This window comes from Macrobrachium nipponense, chromosome 4 (assembly GCF_015104395.2).
Source record: "Macrobrachium nipponense isolate FS-2020 chromosome 4, ASM1510439v2, whole genome shotgun sequence".
NCBI classification, from domain to species: domain Eukaryota; kingdom Metazoa; phylum Arthropoda; class Malacostraca; order Decapoda; family Palaemonidae; genus Macrobrachium; species Macrobrachium nipponense.
Window position 1 is genome coordinate 124,328,845 of NC_061100.1, and position 23,346 is coordinate 124,352,190.

General features: G+C 38.9%; 1 protein-coding gene across 5 annotated transcripts in view; it reads right to left on the bottom strand.

Annotated features, from left to right (window-relative positions):
- The window catches only part of LOC135211126 (cyclin-dependent kinase 8-like), a 268,054-nt gene that overhangs the window by 38,270 nt on the left and 206,438 nt on the right, over positions 1-23,346 (bottom strand). For 3 of the 5 annotated variants that reach the window (XM_064244242.1, XM_064244240.1, XM_064244241.1), the window contains one exon: positions 14,581-14,640. The exons of the other annotated variants lie outside the window; for them this stretch is intronic. In XM_064244242.1, coding sequence (XP_064100312.1) covers positions 14,581-14,640 — 60 coding nt within the window. The remainder of the gene's footprint in view (positions 1-14,580; positions 14,641-23,346) is intronic. 5 annotated transcript variants of the gene reach the window in all.

Genomic DNA, 23,346 nt, shown 5'->3' on the forward strand with positions numbered 1-23,346 from the left:
CTGTGACCCATCAGTTATATTTCTAACCCAGTTTAGACTGCTAGAGGGGTGGTTCGAGGTGGGCCTTTAACTGTTAAGACCTCAGGTTTGTTAGTTATGAAAAATACAAATTAGTTACAAATTTGGTATTTGTTCATACACGAAACAAACCTTCGGTCTTAACATTAGGATAGACTTACTATTGGAGGGAGGTAAGTCTCTACAACTGACTGGGAGTTTGCCACCTTATCCATTTCCGAATATATAGGGAAATTCTAAGAGAATGGACAATGAACCTAGGACCAAAGATATAAGACGGATCTATTGGTTTCTTTTCCCCCCACAAAAAAAAAAAACTTTAGGGGGTGTAGATACCATTCTACTGTTTACTCTTGTCCCTTGCAACTGGATCCACCTTCACCCCTCTTTTCCCTATTATCCAGAGGGGTGTGTTGCTACTGAAAAGTATATCATCAGCTAAGATAGCTTCACAGTATGGCTGACCATCTCACCTGCATCTAGTCCGTTCCAGCACATGATGGTACTCTCCTTCATAGGTGCCCGTAGTTAAAGGAGTAGGAAGAAAGTAGTAAAGAAAAAGACAGTCATCCCATTCATTCTACTTTCATACCTTCATCTTAGACTAGACGCAAACTGACCGGCCAGGGGCACTGGATGAACTATATCACTTGTTGGGCCGCCACCACTGGACCCAAGGAAAAGGTGTCCAAGGATCTATGGGCAACATCTTTCAAATAAAATGAGGTGAAAGTTGTTTGGCGCTTCCACACACCAGCTTTTTCAGAATTTTATCCAAGACATGTTCTTCTAAATGCCAGGAAGCACTCACACCCCTGATGTCCTGAGCTCTAGCTCCCACCTGGCTATCTGACCCTCTGTCTTCTGCCGTATAAGCATCTCTGATCGTCTCCCTTAGCCAAAATGATATTGTATTCTTGGACACTTCCTTCTTGTTCCGTCCTGTACTTACGAACAACCTCTGGCAACCCCGGCCTGAGGTGCCTTGTTCTCTTTAAGTACTCCCTTAGTGCCCTGACGGGGCACAGGAGCATCTCAGCTTTGTCGTTGTCTACAAAGTCTGCCAAGGAAGGTATGGTAAAGGAGTCGATCTGCCGTCTACTATTGTTGGATTTTGGGTCTTGGCCACGAATTCTGGGACAAACTCACATACCATTGATCTCCAACCTCTCGAGTGCTTTATGAGATATGAGAGGCCATGTAGCTCCCCCACCCTTTTGGTTGAAGCCAGGGCCAATAAGAAGACTGTCTTCAGGGTCAGGCTCCTATCCGTGGACTGCTTAGTGGTTCGTAGGGGGGTTTTGTCAGACTACCTCAGTACCCTTGGTCAGATCCCAATCTGGGGCTTTTAGCTCCTTGGTGGGCATGACTGTTCAAAGCTCCTCATCAGCATGGCCAACCTCCCATGAAGACGATATGTCCACTCCTTTCATTCGTAAGACTGAGGCTAGAGCCGCCCTGTACCCCTTTACTGCAGATACAGCATATGTTTTTCTGTTCTGAGATATCATCAGAAAGTCCTGCTAAACTGCTGAATAGTGGTACCGAGTGGAGACACGTTCCCTCTAACGACAACCATCAGTATGCTGACCACTTTTCCTTGGTATACTGTCGCAGATGATTTTCTGATATTACCTGCCATCTGAGTTGCTGCTTTCTGCGAAAACCCTCGCTCTCGGAGGAGATACTTGACAGTCTCCACCCGTGAAGCGATAGGGACTTCACCGACTGGTGGTACCTCTCCACGTGAGGCTGACACAGATGGTTGCTCCATGGAGGTAACTCTCTTGGCACATCTACTAGGAGTTCCAGTAGGTCTGGAAACCACTCTGCTTTCGGCCATAACGGGCTACAGGGTCATCTTGAGGTTCTGAGACCGCATTACCCTGTTCAGAACCTGACGGATTAGACAAAATGGAGGAAATGCGTACACGTCCAGATTGTCCCAGGGGTGTTGTAGCGCATCTCTGCTACTGCCTCTGCGTCCGGGGGACTACTGAACAATACACTTCCAACTTTTTGTTGTACCTGGTTGCCAATAGGTCTATGATCGGTCCTTCCCACAACATGAGCATCCTGTCCACTACCTGTTGGTGTAGGGACCACTCCGTTCCCAGAATCTGATCCCTGCGGCTCAACTTGTCGGCCACTATGTTTCTTTTTCCCGGAATATACCTGGCCTTGATGGTCTACCAGGTTCTCTATAGCCCACTGGTGAAGTTGAACTGTCATCACATGTACGCCGAGAAACTAGGCCTCCTTGCTTGTTTATATAAGCTACTACTGTGGTGTTGTCTGACATCAATACCACTGAGTGTCCCTTTACTCTCTCCCTGAATTCTTGTAGAGCCAGAAAGCTGCTTTCAACTCCAGCACTGTTATATGGAGTTCTCTGTCCTTGCAACTCCATTTTGCTGACACCATCAACTCCTCCATATGGGCTCCCCAGCCTTCTAGTGACGCATCCGAGAACAGCAAGAGGTCTGGGGAGGATTGTTGAAGGGGGACACCCACTGTCAGATTGTCGTCGTTCACCCCCACACAGCAAGTCTTTCCTCACTTCTGCCGACAAGGGAATTTGCTCGTATGGGTGATCTACTGTTGGTGACCAAAACTCCTTCATCCTCCATTGTAGGGATCGAAGGTGTAGCCTTCCTTGTGGTACTAAGCTTCTCCAGGGAGGTAGGATTCCCAGCACCACCTGCCACTGTCTTGCTGCTGTGTCTGCTTTCCCAGAAAGGCATTCACCACTTGTTTTGCATTTCTCTACTCTTTGGTCTGTCGGGAATACTTTGGCTTGTGTTGTGTCTTATCACCATTCCCAGATATTCCAAACGTTGACTTTGGATCCAACTGCGACTTCTGCTGATTCACCACAATACCTAGGCCTGTGACAAAGCTGCAGGAGGGCCGCCCTGTCCCAGAGTAATTTCTCCCTGGACTTTGCTATCACCAGCCAATCGTCCAGATATCTTATTAGCCTGATCCCCTGAGCATGCGCCCCGCCCGACACCGAGGGTGAACACTCTTGTAAAAAAACTTGAGGAGACTTTGTCAATCCGAAGCATAGGACCTTGAATTCGAAAGCTTTCCCTGCAAGACTGAAGCGGAGAAATTTCCTTGAAGACTGATGGACTGGTATCTGAAAGTATGCGTCCTTTAGATCGACTGTCAGCATAAAGTCTCCGATTCTGACTGCTTGTAGAACCGTTTTCGGAGTTTCCATCTTGAAAACTGGGTTTTTCCTTATAAACAGATTCAGCGTTGACAGTCTATTACTATCCTCCACTCCCCGTTGGCTTTGGGTACCAGGAAAATCCTGCTGTCGAATCCTCCTTTTGTCAGACTGCATACTTGTTGCACAGCTCCTTTTTCCATCATCTTCTTCACTTCGTCCTGCAGAATAGTGCCTTCTGAGTATTTGTGGGCATAATTGACGTGGGGTAATGGTTGATCTTGTCAGGGGCGGGGTTTACCGTCGAACGGTAATCAAATACCCGATCCTGAGAACATCCACCACCCACTGCTCTGCCCCTAGTTCCTGCCACACCTTCCAGTGATTGCCAGGCAACCCCCCACTGGTGTGGCCGATGATGGGAGGCGCCCATCCTATCTTCTTGAGCCTCTCCCTCTTCCCCTATTGCCCCTTCCTCTGTTGTTTCTATTGTGAAGGGCCGATGAGTTATCCTCTTTGGGGAAGAGGGTCTTGTGACTCTATTAGGGATGCTATGTCTCACTGTCTTCTTCCGAGACATCTGCTGTTGTCTTCCCTCCAAAGGAGTAGGTTTGGGACTGTTAGAACGTTTTTTCCTAACTGCCTGTTGCACCAACCTATCGTTAGTGTCCATCCTTCTTCTATCTATCGCCTCTTCCAGTATGACCTCTGGCAACAGCAGTTGCGATTCCAAGATATCCCCATTCCTCATTGCTAACAGGGAATCCAAATCCACATTGCAGCTTAGTCTAGCCAATGCTGCATCTCTCCTCATTAGCAGGATATTTGCCCAAACATTGGCACTTACGTTTGTCAGGTACGCAATCGCCTTGGAACTGACTGTAGTAATCTAATGAACAATGGTTCATCCAGTACTTTCCTTGTTGCTTCCGAGGATGCAATTTTCACCACTGCTGTTGACCAAAGGTCTAACCAGGAAGCAGCCTGAAAGACAGAAGAAGCTGTTGCTTCTAACGTAGCAGCCTCTTGGTACGTCATCGAAGGGCATCCATTTTAACCTGATCCAAGGTTATCCAGGCCTTAACCTTACCAAATTAGGGTTCATTTGTTCTAGGACAGCAAAGGGACCATTCGGTGTCGTATAATATTTCCTTTGCTTTATCATTGGAGGGGGAATAAATTAAAATTTAAAGATCTATTAGATCTTAAGGAATTATCCCTCCCTGCAATCTTTGCGTTTACGTGTTGCAAGACCGATTCGCATGACTCGAACAAGGCAATTCATACGACACCTTGGTATCCCTCTTTAGTCCAAACGCCATGTCAATTCCAGGAGGAAGCATACTGGCCGGTGTTTCTGTCTTCTCCGAAAGGCTATTGAATTGACGAATCAAATCAATAACCTCTGCATACGAGGCAAGAAACTCTTGGTTTTCTCCTTCCTCCGGCTCTAGTGTACCACTCTCCGTCACAAGGGATGTTGTCTCGCCTCTATCTTCTGACAGACGGCCCGGAATTCCACGGCCGCCTGCCCTACGGCCGCGTCTCTTTGATCTTTGCTGGCCGCTGTTGGCTCGATCCCGGATAGTCAGCAGGGGAACGAGAACGTCTCACTCTTTCTCTGCTCATGGATCTAGAGCGAGAATCTCGTCTAGATCTCCAAGATGAAGGCTCCCTTAAGACAGAGATAAGTTCGTCTCTATTAGCATTGGCATAGTTTTTCGAGCGTCGGCGAGCCCGGCCTCGACCTTCTATCCAGACGACACTGCTTCCACGAACACGTATCCGCCGAGGTTGCCAACTCTCTATTTTTCGTACTTTTAATCGGAGCCTTATCGTCCTTCGTACGTATTTTGAACGGCCTACGGGCGAAACTGGACCTGCATTCCCATCCTCTGCTGCAACTTTCGCCGCCAACGTCGATTTTACCAGAGGTATCGCAGTTTTTGCGATCCGAACTGGCAACTCCGCCTCGGCCGCTAGCTCGCCGGCCGTCACCTCTCTCGCTTGTTCAGATTCTTGCGAACGGCTTCGTTGTCTGCCAACCTTGTGCTTAATGAGCCACTGATTTTCCGACCTTCTTGCTGACTTGGAAATGACAGTCTTGGTCCGAAGAAGAGGAAGAATTGATTCTTCTCCTCTTAGCCCGAGGATCCGCCAGGAACTCCCGAATCCTCCTCCAACGCTTTGGACTGGCGCTCGCCGTGACGTTTATCGACTTAGCGATGACGCGAACTAGAGGAAGAAGACGAAGAAGGCGAATCACACTTTTTCTTTTTGTCTCTCTTATTCATTCTCTTCTCTATATCCTGTAATTTCTGCATTACAGTTTGCATTGACGGGTCAGAAGGCGTATTAGCGTCTGGTGCAGCGAAAAAGGCAGAGAATCGGTCTGTGACGTCATCACGCCTGCCATATCAGAGTGTGACGTATGTTGTGACGTCATCCCTCTCGTAGGGAGAGACTGAGAGGTTTCTGCTGGCAACCGCACGTTTGCTGCCAAACTACCTCCCACGTTCTGCATCGCTGTAAATACTGAGTGGGATGGTGAAGCCGCGGCATTAATTACCCATAAAATTGCAAAGGTCCCGGGGGGCTGGCGGAACATTCAGCGCTGCCGGACCCTGCTGGAACCGTGACGTCATATAATGCGCAAGCAGACCATCCAAGGTTGGTACGCCTGGTAGGCCTAGCGCTGACCACGTACCATCTAACCTATGCGCTTGAGTAGCAGGAGCCTGGAACAAAGATGGCGGATCTCCCCCTCTACTTGCTGGGAACAAAGGAGAGTGCAAATTATTCATAAAATTACCCAAGGCCCCTCCTGACGTTTCCGATACAGAACCGCTAGGAGAACCGAAGGGGTATGAGACAATTCAAAAGCAGGTGGAGAAACATATGGAGCAGCCTGGTTTATTACCGATACAAAAGAAGCCGGTAAGGTTTGGTCATCCAAAGATGGCGTCACCCCCTTCCTTTTGTATTGGCTTTTCCCATAGAACTTCTTCCACTGTTCCACCGACCAACCGCGACAAACAGAACACGGATTAGTAACCGTACATACGTTTTCCCTGCACCTACTACACGTTGGATGAGGATCCGTCGACACCGAAGTTAGGAACCTAGAACATGGAAAGCCACTGACTCCTGGGCATTTCCTTTGTCTCCTCTTCGAAACGGTAGACGATCCCGATGTTGAGGCAAAATTCTCCATCATACCACGTATACACTCTTACCACACACTGATCACACTTGGAGAAAGAAAAGGAATGAAAAATAAAAAATGACATGGATAAAGAACGGGCAAACTGAAAAACCGGCTTTAAATTAGATAGACAGTAATACGTCTTATCTTAAAGGCGGTAGGAAAATAACTGATGGGTCACAGGTAGCCGTGGGCATTCTGGGTATACATGCCCCGTGACCTGGTATAGATGCCATTAGTCCCTGGATCTCACAAGTGTAATTTTAATTCTACCGGTTTCCAGCTTGGCGCTAGTAAATCCTAATGTTAAGACCGAAGGTTTGTTTCGTGTATGAACAACTCTTATTCAGTAATATTAAATCATTTACCTTCAATTTACAACAAATTGGAAGTCTCTAGCACAATATTTCGATTTATGGTGAATTTATGAAAAAAAACTTTTTCCTACATCCGCCCGATAACTCTTCCAAAAAAATCAGAAATTTTTTTGTCTGATTGTCATAATGTTTGCAGTTTTATATTAGCCGTTACATAAAGTTTTATATATGGAAATGTGCGCAATTTTATGCAGAATATAACAATAAACAACCCATGGTTGTAACTTTTATTAGTTTTGTAATATTTTAATATAAATAACGATAAGTGCCAAAATATCAACCGAAATGGTCGAAAAACGCAATTGTAGGCTAATACTATTACATTCTAGTAATATTCAATCATTTACCTTTGTTTTGCAACAAATTGGAAGCCTCTAGCACAATATTTCGATTTATGGTGAACTTATGAAAAAACTTATACCTTACGTCCGCGCTGTAACTCTTCCGAAATTATCAGGAATTTTTTCGCCCGAAAGTCGTAATGTTTGCACCATTTTATATTGGCCATTACATAAAGTTTTATGTATGAAAATGTGCGCAGTTTCATGTAGAATACAACAAAAACAACCCATGGTTGTAGCTTTTATTAGTTTTGAAATATTTTCATATAAATAACGATGTGCCAAAATTTCAACCTTCGGTCAACTTTGACTCAACCGAAATGGTCGAAAACCGCAATTGTAAGCTAAAACTCTTACATTCTAGTAATGTTCAATCATTTACCTTTATATTGCAACAAATTGGAAGTGTCTAGCACAATATATTGATTTATGGTGAATTTTTGAAAAAAAAAAAAAAAAAACTTTTTCCTATGTCCTCGTGGTAACTCTTCCGAAAAAATCTGAAATTTTTTCAACCGATTGTCGTAATGTTTGCACTTTTTTATATTAGCCGTTACATTAAGTTTTATATATGAAACTGTGCGCATTTTCATGTAGAATACAACAATAAACAACCCATGGTTGTAGCTTTTATCAGTTTTGAAATATTTTCATATAAATAACGATAAATAGAAAAAATTCCACCAAAATGGTCAAAACCTGCAATTGTAAGCTACAACAATTACAGCCTAGTAATATTCAATCAATTACCTTCATTTTGCAACAAACGGGAAGTCTCTAGCACAATATTTCGATTTATGGTAAATTTTTTAAAACAACTTTTTTTTACGTCCGCGCGTTACGAATTCATGCATCATATTGTGATAATATTTTCTCTGTGTTGCTTTGATTGTTTTACAATTTGTTATATACAAAAATCATCGTAATTTAGTGTACAATACAATGAAAAAATAATTAACTCAATAGCTTTAATCGTTTTGCTCATAGCGCGATTTACATACAGTTATATAAGAAATTTTTTTTCACGCCGTCATATATTCCAATGTTTATATATGATAATATTTTTTTCATTTCTGATAGTTGCATACTAAACTTCAGGTAATGACAAAAAAAGGAGCCAAAAATGAACCTTAATCTTGAAAATTAAGTGTGCTGATTTTTTGAAAAACTTTTTTTCTGCTTCGGCGCTCACTCGCGAATGCCACCGGCATACAGTAGACACTTTCAGAAATGCCGGCTCGGCGATTAAGGGTAAAGATGGTGGCCTAAATAGAAATGAACGTAAGTTAAGTTGTTGGTCGGTTTCCTATAAATACTAAATTTACATTGAAATGGTTCTCTATGTATCAAAACATCTAAGAAAGGGAGGCAATTGTCTTTTTCTAATTCTAGAGTAAACTTAATTGATGGTACCTGGTTATTTAATTTAGAGAGTAAATCATTTACATCAATACCGACAGGCAGAACAGCTAAAATATCATCAACATATCTATACCACTTTACAGGAATATAAATGATATTAGGTAAGTAGCGTTTTTCAAAGAATTCCATGTACAAGTTTGAGAGGAGAGGCGATAAAGGGTTGCCCATTGCCATGCCAAATATTTGTTGATAAAATTCACCATTGAATATAAACTTAAAATCACAAATGCACAACCTAGTGAGTGAAATAATGTGACTTATAGGTAGAGGTAATTCATGCTGAGTTAGTTCATCACTAAGATATTCTAAAATAGACTCTATTTTAGAACATCTTATGTATTCAATTTCTTGATCCAAATATTGGGGACTGACAATGCGCAATGCGTGTAAAAACATAGATGATGGCCTGAACAGAAATGAACATATGAACATAAGTGAAGTTGTTGGTTGGTTTCCTATAAATACTGAAATTACATTGAAATGGTTCTCTATGTTTCAAAACATCTAAGAAAGGGAGGCAACTGTCTTTTTCCAATTCTAAAGTAAACTTAATTGATGGTACCTGGTTATTTAATTTAGAGAGTAAATCATTTACATTAATACCAGTAGGCAAAACAGCTAAAATATCAACATATCTATATACCACTTTAAAGTAATATAAATGATATTAGGTAAATAGCATTTTTCAAAGAATTCCATGTACAAGTTTGAGAGGAGTGGTGAAAAAGGGTTGCCCATTGCCATACCAAATATTTGTTGATAAAATTCACCATTGAATATAAACTTACAATCACAAATGTACAACCTAGTGAGTGAATGTGGTCAGTTGCCACCCTGTATAATCCTTTAATTGTCTTGTCCTTGTGTCTGAGCAGTTGGACTTTTATCTTTTTGTTCTTAAATTGTACCCATGTTTATGTTCATTTGGGAAGGTTACTAATTCTCCAGGTGTGTTGGATTCTAGGTACTTATGGCCATGCCATACAACGTGTCACTGTAGTACTGAGTTCTTCTCTATTTGCTGGTTCGATCCCTGAGACAACAAACTTATCATCAACGAAAGAATCCCCCTTGGTATGAAAATATATTATTTCTGAGGCAGAGCAAATTGGATATTGAAGGACACTTGTAGCTTAACCCTAAATGGATGGACTGATCCTCGGGAGTAGTAATAACAGGCTTGGGGTGGTGGACGGATTGATCCTGAAGATAAACAATATTAAGCTCCATCGTTTGAAAAGAATCAGGCAGGAGAGAGGAGTCAATACTTCTATAGCCCATAAATTCACTAATGGCAACTTTTACACTGGCTAAAACCACAAATCAGGCATCACAGGACTTCAGTTCTGCTTGTAACTTCAAGGGAGAATGTTATACGTCTCTGTCTCACATGACATCTTTTTGCAAATTTGCTTGTAAATGTACCAAGGGGTTGCTGTGGTTTTTGTTCTTGTCTTTTATGATAATACAGTAATACCTTGGGTTACGAATTTAATCCGTTCCAGAACCTGCTTCGTAACCTAAAAAATTCGTAACCCAAATGGATTTTCCCATAAGAATGTTATAAAAAGCAAATAATGCGTTCCACCCGACCATGAATAACCATTTCAATTCATATTTTTCCATTTATTTTTGTTCACTAAGGTTGAAAATTCGTGTAGGAATTACATAAAATTATAAAATTGAAGAATGAAATTAAATATAAACACTAGATTTAATATGCATGCACAGTAAAACCTGAACTTTACCTTTGGCGAGTGTGGCTGCTGGCTTGACGGAGACGGGAGGAGGGGAAGGGTGAGGAGGAGAGGGTTAGGGCTTGGGGGGGAAATCTCCCTCCGTGAACACTTCTGGAAGACTTTCTGGTTCTTTCTCTAGAGAGCACCGTTCACTACGATCACTAATTTTACGCTTACGCAACACTATGTTGTCTTTCACAATTTTGAAAAAATATTTTTCTATGAGCAAATTTTCTACATCGTCGAGAATATAAGGCCGTTGTTTCGTCAATACTGTGACACCTTTTGATGCTTTACTGGCTTTAATTTCTTCCTTTTTCTTCAAAATAGTGCAGATCGTTGATTGCGACCGCTTGAAGAATGCTGCAATGTCTTTCACGCACTCGCCTTTATCATGCATTTGGATAATTTCCTTCTCCATTTCGACTGTAATCATCTCCTTCTTTCTTATGCTTTCCTTCTTGCTGCTTGCCTTCGTCATCTTGGGAGCCATTGTCTTTAGTATTTGGGTAATAGTAATGTATAAGCACTATTACGGAAACACAACACGTGCGCAAATCACTAAGCAAATTTGAGAGCGTATCACGGACAGATGCGTTCAATCTTACCGCCAGCGAGATATTGAAAGAGTTATGGTTTAAAAAGGGTCAAGGGATGCGTAGGAGGAAGTCACGTGACCCTCGTTAAGTTTTGGCCGAAAAAATGCGTTCGCAGATCCCACGCTCATCCGATGTAAACAAAGCAGGCGTTAAGTTTTGGCCGAAAAAAAAAAAAATGCGTTCGCAGATCCCACGCTCATCCGATGTAAACAAATCAGGCGGCTCCCATGATGGAAATTCGCGCATTCGTATTCCAAGCGAAATTCGTATTCCAGAATGAGGTCGTCACTTCGTAAGTTAAAAAATTCGTATACTAATCGGTTCGTAACCCAAAGTATTACTGTATATTGGTTGTAAATATAATTTTACAAATAAAAGTGCAAAGAAATAATAGAAAAAAAATAGAAAAGTAAAAAAAAGTTGCTGAATCTTGTCCTAATTAAATTTATGTAAATATTTTTCAACAATTATGCTAAGAATTTGTTGATGACTTTATTTCTTATCTGTTTTGATATTGTGTGAGCAGTAATTAAAATTTTACAAAATGAAAAAAATTAATTAGAAAAACATGATTTGGTAAAATTTACGATTACAGGCAGTCCCCGGGTTACGACGGGGGTTCCTTTCTTGAGACGCGTCTAAGCCGAAAATCGTCGTAAGCCGGAACGACGCTTGGAAATATGTCTTAAACTAATAAAAAGTTATAAAAACCTTACTTGTAATCCTTTGGTTACACTACATGTTGTTTCCTGTAGTTTTATGTACAACCTGGAGTTATTTTCATAAAGAATGCTGGTTCTTGAAGGTAAAAACTATTGTAATCCTCTGGTGACACTACATTCTTGAAGTTTTATGTACAACCTGGAGTGATTTTGCAAAATCTTGAGGGCTACAAGAACAGCTGATTACTATTTACGTATCATATAGACTAATTAAAGTAAATGTATCTTTAAATAGGCTTATATATTAGTATCAACAAAACATTTCCTGCCATGAGTCAGAGGCCGTTTAATGAAACGAACACTTCTCTGTCCTATCTGTTCAGAAAATAAACGTTACGTCAATCCCCGAGACCATTGTTGCCAAAGCGTCTCTCTCTCTCTCTCTCTCTCTCTCTCTCTCTCCTCTCTCTCTCTCTCTCTGATCAAATTACAATGGAAACTTGACATATGATTGCCCTAATATACGAATGTTTTGAGATATAACAGAAAATTTGCGAAAATACAAGCTTTGATATACAACGAAATATTTGAGATACGATTTTGCGATGAGTGTTAGTTGTATAGGCGACCGATAAATGGCGTTCAGTCTGTTTGTTTGTTGGTGCTGCATGTTAACACGTCGTTGTTTAGTTAGTTGTATTTGCGACTATTTTTCGTGTTATTTTGTCTATTTTTATTATTAACCATGGGTCTCAAAGCTAAAGACAAAGCAGTGATAAGAAAAAACCCAAGAAAATGATTTCGATGGAAGCAAAACATGAAATTATAGCAAAGCATGAACGTGGCGTTCGTATCGTCGATTTGGCAAACGAGTATGGTCGAAATCCTTCTACAATATCCACGATCATCAAGCAGAAGGAAGCTATAAAAACCCCCGAGACCATTGTTGCCAAAGCGTCTCTCTCTCTCCTCTCTCTCTCTCTCTCTCTCTCTCCTCTCTCTCTCTCTCTCTCTCTCTCTCTCTCTCTGATCAAATTACGTACTGGATAAAGTCTCTCTTTGGATACTTCGATTTTGCCAAATATTGAGGGCTACAAGAACAGTTGATTACTATTTTACGTATCATATAGACTAATTAAAGTAAAACGTATCTTTAAATAGGCTTATATATTAGTATCCAACAAAACATTTACTGGCATGAGTCAGAGGCCGTTTAACGAAACGAACACTTCTCTGTCCTTAACTCGGAGCGTCGGAAGACGCCTCTCTCTCTCTCTCTCTCTCTCTCTCTCTCTCTCTCTCTCTCTCTCTCTCTCTCTCTCTCTCTCTCTCTCTCTCTGATCAAATTACTGGATAATGTCTCTCTTTGGATACTTGGAATTTGCGTTGTAATCTAACCAGAAACTTCGTTTTGTTATTATTACTGGAAACAAGCAATGATTTTTTTCATTATTTGCGCTTTTGGACTGTTATATGTAAACTAATATGTATTCATTCGCTCGGAAACTAGTTCCGCATATGAGGCGTCACTAAAAACATAGAAAAACCAAATACAACATTAAAAAGTGTCGAAAATCATCATAATCTCAAAATTTTTGTTGTAATCTAACCAGAAACTTATTTTTATTAATTATACTGTGCTCAAACTATAAAGGATTTTTATCATAGTATGCGTTTTTTAAAAGCGTCGTTAACTCGGAGCGTCGGAAGCGTCAGCGTCGTAACCTTGGAACAAGCGTCGTAACCCAGGACGGATTTTTCCATTGAATATTTAAGAAAAAGCGTCGTAACCTCGGAACGTCGTGTATGTGTGTGTGTGTGTGTGTGTGTGTATGTATATGTATTGTATGTATGTATATGTATGTATGTATGATGTTATGTATGGTGGTATGTATGTATATGTATAGTATTTATTATATTATTATTATTATATATATATATATATATATATATATATATATATATATATATATATATATATATATATATATATATATATATATATATATATATATATATATATTATATATATATTCTATATATATATTATATATATATATCTATAATAATATAGTATATATATATATATAAATATATATATAATAATATATATATATATATATATATATATATATACTATATATATAATATATATAGTATATATATATATAATGTGGGGATACAATCCACAATGAAGTAAAATCCTCTTGTAGTTTAAAATATATATATCTTGTACAGGATTAAAGCTTTCGACCATCAACTGTGGTCTTGTTCATTTTAGTGAACAAGACCACAGTTGATGGTCAAAAGCTTTAATCCTGTACAAGATATATATATTTTAAACTACAAGAGGATTTTACTTCATTGTGGATTGTATCCCCATTTACTTAGAGTTACGACATAGTACCTGGCTTCTGCATATACATGTATATATATATATATATATATATATATAATATATATATATATATATATATATATAATATATATATATATATTTATATATATATATATATATATATATACACTGATAAATGTTGCTGCATAACAGTAGTACTGTCTTTCCATTTTTTATTTTCATATTTTAGAATATACAGATTGCTCATGCATATGCATATCACCTACCACTAATTTCAATGAACTCCAAAACACACTCCACACAAAAAACTGACTGCACTACCTACTAAAAGGCAAATAAACAGCCAAAACTATGCATGAGTAATCATGGTCAACTTAAGACTGGCAGAATGTCATTTTAGTTATCAGAGCAAACAAAATAAGAAGCTATACAAATACGCAGCTAGCAAAGATCATCAACAGTTTGCTTTTAACAACTCCAATTGCTGTGCTGAGCATCCGGCCAAAGTTACAATCCAAACTTCAAATACACTTTTACGAAAAAAATACAACATAATGGGTATTAGGAGATACAAGAAAGGGTTAACCAAAGGATGGGGTTAAATTAGGGGTCTCAGATCACATGATAAAAGTATGCCCAAAACAGGAAAAAGATGTTAATCATAATGACAGTGATTTCCTAACCTTTGAAGCTGCATGAATTCTTTGTTGGTTTGTCCATGTCTGATCCATAAATACCTTCTTCTGAAATACGAAGAAAAGAAACATAACTTTGTAAATAAAGATGACTTACATTCTGAAGTTTTCCTTTTAGAAAAAGTGCAATGGATCACTATGGACAAAACTCACTGAAAAACATATCTGAGAGCCAGGCCTGTACTACAATGATAAGAATGTGAGACAATTAAATAAACATCTTGTGCTTTCCTTGACGAAAGGCATCAGTAGCAGAATAAAAATATTTTTAAGAACATATTTAATTTTTTCATGTACAAATCCATTACTTTACAATATGCCCCATGTGTATCTACACAAACTTTGTGACATTCCACTGAAGAAATCATCCATTTTCAGATGGCTATCCATACATCTGGCTCCAATTGCCCTTTAGCAACAGACTTGTTCCTTGACCAGGTGCAAGGAACAGAGGTGCTGGGAGGAGGGGAGTCCTGTAAAGTAGGCAGTTTGTACAGAGTGAAAATTTTGCTTGTAAAAGACTGTCCTTGCTTCATAACAAACCCATTACTTTACAGTAGCATGAAAAGCTATTTAGGAAAAAGTCAGGGGCTGGTGGATGCAAAGAACTTCGATAGAGTTCTAAAAACTAAAAACGGGTCGTTCAGAAACTAGACAGAAATATTTTCTGCAAGTCATGGATACATGGCTCACACAAATTAAACAGGTCCGTGGCTTCCATCCTCCCAACACTTTACTTATGCTCACAAGGAGCCAAATAAGCTTAATGGTTTAGAATACAGTAGAAGATAGCAAAGTGGGGTTTGAAGGTTCTCCTAGGGCTCCTCTGAAAATGGAAATGCTACAATACTGTTAAGACCCACAGAGGCAGAAACAGCAATAATTTAATAACCTTTAGTCTACAATAAGGATCTACAGTAATATTACTAGCAACTTGCATACCAGCTTAAACTGAAAATAGATCCTAGTCTTATTTCTATCAGGGACCAGCCAGTGGACATGGACAGTGCTGAATCCCTTGTCCATTATGTTCATCATCAAAGGACACAATCAGAGGTCTGAATGGACATAAAAGGTCACTGTTTATTTAGTCTTTCCAGATAAAAGCAAATGAGTCTCTAAGACAAGATACGGCCGCCCTAGAAGGTCAGGTTCTCTAATGAAGAATGTTCCATGGATTCAAAATCTGAGGTAATCTGATGTTCCAAAATAACTGAACAATCCCAACCAGGTGGCTCAGTAATACCTGCTAAGACTTTCTCCTCTATTCACAGTATTCATTAAGCACTTATTCTGGTGTGAGATACAGGCAGTCCCTGGTTAATGGCGGGGGTTCCTTCCCGACAGCACTGATAACTGAAAATCGTCAATAACTGAAACATCACAATAATTATGGTAAGAAATGGTATTTACTACATCTTAAGTGCCAATAAACTGCTTAACGGTGCTGTTGTCTGCTTACCAAAGCCAATAAACTGCTTACTGATGCCAAAAATCGCTTACTGCTTCTGAAAATTTGGTTAACATCATTAGACAAGCATCATAAAACCGAACCGCCATTAACCGATGCCACTGATATGCGAGGACTGCCTGTAAAAAATTACCTTAATCGCTGACATGGCAGCTTACCCGATAGTAGTAAAAATAGTAGTGGCTCTGAGGTGACTGATGACTTCTTCATTCAATTATTTTCAGCCAAGGAGTTGATTTTATCAGCGTTGATACGAAGAATACAGTTTTTCCTGGGTTAGCAATGACCTTGGTTAACTTCTCTTGCTTGATAGTTTCTTCTGAAATGATCTCACCTCATGGCCTCCAAAACTCAAGTTGAGGGGCAATTTCTGAGGTATATCTGAAGCAGCTTGCATAGCAATGTCTTACAGTAAAAAATTAATACTGTATACACCACAGGACATGAAACCATTACTACTCAGGCCATAATAGAACCAATGGTATTACCACTGCACAAGGTGATTGGGAAACTCATGATGCTGACTGAATGAATGTGGCCAAGAAGAAAAGGCACATAGCTTCCTTGTTAAATTTCCCTAGCAGATATCTGATATTATAGTCACACTGTTCTACTCTGCTCAAGGTAGCATATTTAGTGCCAATGATCAATTTTCCAAAATTTGTAGTCCCTCTACCAATCCTTAGTAAGTCAATGTAGTTAAATTGGCCAATAGGAAGCCCTCACTTTTGTATTTTAGATGATGAAGAAAGGCTTGCACAGATAAAAGAAAAAACAAAATGTTCAATAAAAGTGGTTGGTTTACACCATTCCCAACCAAGCGCCAATAACTGAAAATGGCTGATAATTATGATAATAAATGGCGGTAGATGAGGAATCCGAGGAGGAAGGGGAAGAGAGAGAGGATACTGTGCTTATATCAGTGATCACAGAAATGTTTGCCAAGTGGAGTGATGTTAAAAATTTTGTTGAGAAGTTTCATCCTAACAAAGACATTGCAATCCGTGTCTCTAATGACAATGTTTCATCCTAACAAAGACATTGCAATCCGTGTCTCTAATGACAATGCATTGTATCACTTTAAACAGATTTTAAAGATATGTCAGAAGCAAATGTCTCTGGACAGTTTTGTTGTGCAACAGGGGTCAGTGACTCAAGCTGGTCCTAATGCCAGTAAAAAAAAAAAAAAAAAAAAAAAAAAAAGTGCCACTAAAAAATGTAGAGAAGTAACCCCAGATAGGTTCTTGATACCTGAAATCCTTTTGGAGGGGAATTCCTCTTCCAAACAATTACCTACTCTCATCCCTCTCTATCTTCCATATGCTAACAAGAGTCTTCCATAAAGGTAAGAGTGATGATAAATGTTCAACTATGTATTCATTTCATTATTCGTTTATTTCTCACTGTTTTCCGTATGTAAAACTGTTTATTCCCAAGAAAATGTATTTAAAAAAATAATTTTGGGGTCTGGAATGTATTAAGTGCATTTACATTATTCCTTAGGGGAATTTATTGTTTTGGTTTTCGTATGTTTCCGGACTTTGTGGGAGGTTCTGGAATGGATTATGTACAAAACCCAAGGTTCCACTGTATATGCCCAAAGTTTTATTTTTTCAAAACAACAGACATCTAATCAGTACATAATTTTCAGATATATTACTTCTATTTTCTGTTGTTATTTTCTATAAAACTTATATTCACATGAAGAAAAAATTTTATTGCTAAAAATTAAGTGAAATTTAATTTGACATATGAATTATATAAAAATAAACAGATCTTACATAAATTACTAGAAATCAATGTCTAATTTTTGTGTCATACCTCACTTAATGAATACCTTCACTGACAGAAGACTCGATTCAAGAATCGATTAAGTAAGTTAACCAAAGTATGACTAAATATACATTTTTAAACCTACTGCTTTAACTACTATAATCTCAAGATATGTTATAACCGGGCCTTTAGGTGTCATTGGCTCTCTTAAAGCTTCATGTTTCAGAGAAATGGATATATCCACTTCTCTATTATTTAAATCAAAACTCTTTAATGTCTTACATGAACCTATACGTAGTCTATTTCATTCCACCTGTCCCTTCTCAATATTTCATTCCATCTGTCCCCTCTCAATATAAGTTTTAGGTAGATATGGCAATACACTTAACTAGTTCTTGATTGGTTGAAATCAATGTCATTGATATACTTCGATAAAGATGCCAACTACTTCAGTAATACATCTGAATACTTTTGTATAGTATAAACAATAAACCCTCACACCTTATTTAGATCAGAAACATGCTGACTTATGTCGATAAGACAACTATACAAACCTGTATCAATTAGTCTATGCAGATCAAACACAAGTGAATGATGGGGTTTCAATAATTATGATTTATCTTTCTGTAGGTTAGGTAAATAAATGAAAATTTGTTTATGCAAGAGGAACAGCCACTGCAACACTGGCTGGAAGGTGGGAAATTTCAGTTAATGCGTGGCAATAGTACTGCAATTTTCTTTCCAGATTAGTACTTTCCATATTTACATAATTTTTTCTAGAGCATACAAATTGTTTTAATAGCTCAGGGATTGGCCAACTTCAGGAGTACGGATTTTGCCAAATATCATCGAGTTCCCTCATTTTTTGGATGACACTTACTGTATATTTCATTGTATAAAATGACCTTTAGATAAGACGAGGTCAAAAGTCATGGCAAATTTTCATGAATTTATCTCATATCTGTAGTATAAGATGACTTCTAAAAGACAAAACCGATGTTTTTTGGAGAAGTGATTTGCAAAAATTAAACAGTACAACTATATTCAAAATAATGGTGACTTAGGGTAAACAATCACGGATGATCCACCATCATCACGCTGGCCAGGTCTCATTCACTCTATATTTAATTGGTGAAGCAAGAATACAATTATAACTCTAAGCATACCATTCAAAAGATTGAAGTTTCTTCAACATAATGTGATATATGAAAGCCCCATAAAAACTAAAATAAGCATGTGACGCTCTTCGTAAAATATGTTTTCAAGGCAGTTTTGAAATCCAATATGGCGGCTATCATCAGGCTGGCCGGTCTAATAACGGACAATCCACCATCTTTCCCAGCCTTCCCAGCACTCATTTGAACAATGTTAGCGTATACGTATATGTAACGTTTATTGATCTTACTCAAGTTTTCAGCTGTAATCAGCACAATAAAACATTTTGTTGCCTATATTAGTGAAAGTGTGAAACTTGTTATTCCCGGGGTCATGGTTTGAACTGAATTCATTTTTACCTTGTAATCGGTGGTTTTATCCTTACTGCCATAACAACTGAAACTCCACAGTGCTTATTTGATTGTAATTATACACATTATTGGTCTTAATCCACTCCAAATTACACTTGAACCACGTTGCTGTTTCTGGTTCCTAAGCGCTCACTCCACAAACACAGTTATGAGCAGTAGACGACAACACTGTTTATGTTGTGCAATGTTTATGTTGTGCAAAGCTTTATTCCCTTAATTGTTTACTTTACTCATTATTTAGTTTAACTTTACTTTGTTACTTCAAAATGTTTATTTAATTCATGTCTATTATCCCTTTTTTGCAACCAAATTACCCCGAAAAATTACAGATACTTCTAAAGTAGATACAATCCAATGTTTCTAACCTTGTTGTACATCTGGCTGCCGAAAACCATCGTGGAGCAGACGACGATTAGTGGATTATATATATATATATTTTTTTTGCTAGCACTTTTCACTGATTTTAGTCTATACTATTAGTATTTTTATTTTTTTAATAACTGTATGCCAGAAATAAATGTAACCTTTAATGTTTGCATGCTAAGAATGGCAAAATCATCGTTGCCACATTAGTGGAGCTTCACACATACGCGGATGCATTATCATAAACTGTTTCCATGAATTCTAGTTGTCATAGCAATGCAATAATGATAAAATTGCTTGAATATTTATGTATATATACTTCCAATACATAAGGCTAATTTCACCAATTTCCACATTTTGTGTAAGTCTTACACCCAGTTTGGAGGGTGAACACATACCAATTGGCAACAGAGAGAGAGAGAGAAGGGAAGGTGAAGGAAGGAAGAAGGTCAGGGGTGGCGGTGGAAGTGGGGGGAGAGGGTAGGTGGAGCCTTTTACTGCTGTGTTCGTATCCATTTCTGGATAATGGAGTTTTTGTCTCTTGGTACAAGGACAAGTGTCGTTATTCTTTACGATTAGTGATTCACGATACCCTTATAAATTACAGCACTTGGTGTACGTAATACACTATAGCAAAATCTCAATCTGATACGAGTGTTCGTTACAGAAATATTGCCAAAAAACGTGCTTGCACTGTCTCTGAAACCCACAGTAGGTATGCTGCTTAGTTGTCAATCAAGTTTTTTATAATCAAAGTATTTTTAACAAGCTAGCTATTGTATAAATTTGTATTTTTCTCAATCAAAACATATGCTCCTCAATGCTAACTTTCCTCTTTTAACGACTTTCTGGTCATTGCAAATTCGGCCCCATTAATTTCTTATGGTGCGAAAACTGACAAGAGGCCCAGGGAGCGAAAGCGATTGCGTCACACTACGGCGGTAATCCGGCAGTAAAACATTTTCATATACAGTAAGTCCTCGGGTTACGCTGGTCTCGACTTACGATGTTTCGTGGTTACGAACGCGCCCCCATAAAAATATAAAAAATAATATTTTGCGTCGTTCCGTCTTACGCGGTTTAGCGTCGTAAGCAACGTAAACAAACGCGAACTAGTTCCGGGCGCACGGCGGAAGAATACGCTTTGTGGGGGAGAGGACGGCGTCGCTTCGCTACGCTCATTCCTCGCCCATACGCCATTTTGGTTGTTTACACTGCCTCTCTCTCCCTCGTGTTGTATCGTTTTTGTAACTTTTTGCTCTTTGTTATGGCTCCCAAGCGCAAGGCGGACTCACCTGCCCCAACATCTCCAGTAGTATGTTCTGCCTCACCTCAAGAATCACCTGCCTCAGCATCTCCAGTACTAGTATGTTCTGCCTCACCTCAAGAATCATCTGCCTCAGCATCTCCAGCAACTTCTGGAGGTTCTTTTTCTCTTCACTAACCTCCCCCAGTCTCTCCAGCACCGCAGCTTCCTCTCCAGTGTGCAAGCCAATCAAACTAATAAAGGTAAGGAATTGTTCTCTCGTTGTTATTGATAGGTATTTACATTAAATCATGTGGTATTTTTCAATGTTCCGACTTACGCTGAAAATCGTGTTACGACGCATCGTAAGAACGGATCAACGTCGTAACTCGAGGACCCCCTGTATCCAAAAAGTAAATAATAAAGATATAATAACAGTTACATGAATAGCTGATAACAATCTGCATGAATAACTGGTAAACTGTTCTGCAAGAAAGTTGAGTATAGCAATTCATTTACAATAGGTACGAAAGTCAAGATGTCGTAACGTCATAATACAGGATTTAAAAAAACGTTCTAATTCCGAAAAACAATTACTTAAATTTGAGTCAGGAATCGAGTTACATTTCCAATAAAGAATATTTTCAAATTAATCATCATAAATATGTAAAATATAGATGTTTTACTATTTATTTAAATAATTATCTAGTGCACGCTTCGTCGTCTTCCTCTACCAAAACAGTAGTTTCCTTAAAAACATTGTCGCCAGGGACCGTTTTTCGTTTGTTGTAATGAAAGTGCCCCAGCGTCTATGGGTACAAGTGGTGTGCGGATTTATCACAGGAAATGGGAAGGTTGTTGATTTGAATTTTGGCCTAGCCTAACTCCTTTCTTTCTCTATAAAAATGAATAATCTACCCACTGTACGCTTTCTCCAACTCCAGTACACTCCAGAAATCACCTTAAAACACCAGCACCACAAGACTTACGACCCAAAAAACAACTCCTACCAGACAGAGAGCTCTCCCCTACCAACCACACACCACCAACACGTGCTTTCTACTCCCCGTGTTATTGTTTACATCCTGCCGACGCCGCCGCCATCTTGTCTATGACGTCACAACACAACTTAAATACATCAACAGACACCTTCTAGAATCTACCACATGTTGTCTATATATAGGACACCCACCATATTTCAACAATGCATAAAATACCCATAACAATTATACAATATATAATCACACTTATCTATACCCATAACAATTATACAATATATAATCACACTTATCTCTTTCTCCCTCCCTCCGACTGTTTCCTAACCTAGTATTCCCCTCTTAATTTCCTTCGTCCTCCAACTCTTTACCCTCTACATAATTTCTAATACATTCCCCTGAAACTCCTGCTTTAGTTAATACATCAGCCACTTGCTCCTTTCCTTTTATCCATCTCACCTCCTTTATTTCCCCGGATTCAATGGTTTCCCTTATTGCAGCAATATCTATTTTTAATCTCTTGCTACTTACACCAGTGCTCGATTTGATGGCGGTCATTAGTGTTTTACTATCAGTGTTAACCAAGGCTTCTAAATTTCTCCCTCCTACTACCTCTTCCCACAAATGCTTGAAATATATCAATCCTTCTACAGCTTCCCCAACACTCAGGGCTTCAGCCTCAATGGTGGATTTTGCCACTCTCCTGGATTTCCTAGACTTCCACCATATGGGACTTCTCCTCTTCCCATCTGTCAAAGAAATAATATAACCCAGTTGAGTATGGCCATCTTCTATGTTTCCAAATGAAGCGTCTGCATAGGCTTCCCAATAAACCCTTTCTTCTTCCATCTCACTTATTGTAACTTCGCCCATCATGCTCTTAGTTTTTCTCACAATTTTAATAAGTTTCTTCATATCCTGAGTTGTTCCTTCTTTAAATGCTTTACTTAATTCGCTAATATCATATGATATTTCTGGCATCGTGTGTAGTGATACCCAATTCAGCTGTCCTACCACTGATCTGTACTCTGTTAACTCTTTTTGTTCTAGCACTCTATTACCCGTATATCTTCTAGCCTCTGGTTCTCTTATGGAATTTATATACTGCCACTGATTAAGGGAAAATCTATTCTCCTTCTGCTCTATTACTACTCCTATATACTTGAACCTTGTACTCTCTTGTTCTCCTACTTGCAATTTTCCCTTTCAATCTCCCAATCGTTTCCTTTAAGAATCCTTCAGTTCCTCCGTAGCAAAAATCATCTACATGTGTACACAAAATGCCTTCCAATTTATTGTTCTTTTTCCAAAAGAATATATTAGGTTCTAGTCTACTTCTCTCACCTTGAAGCTCCTTCACTACTTTCACCACTTTACAAT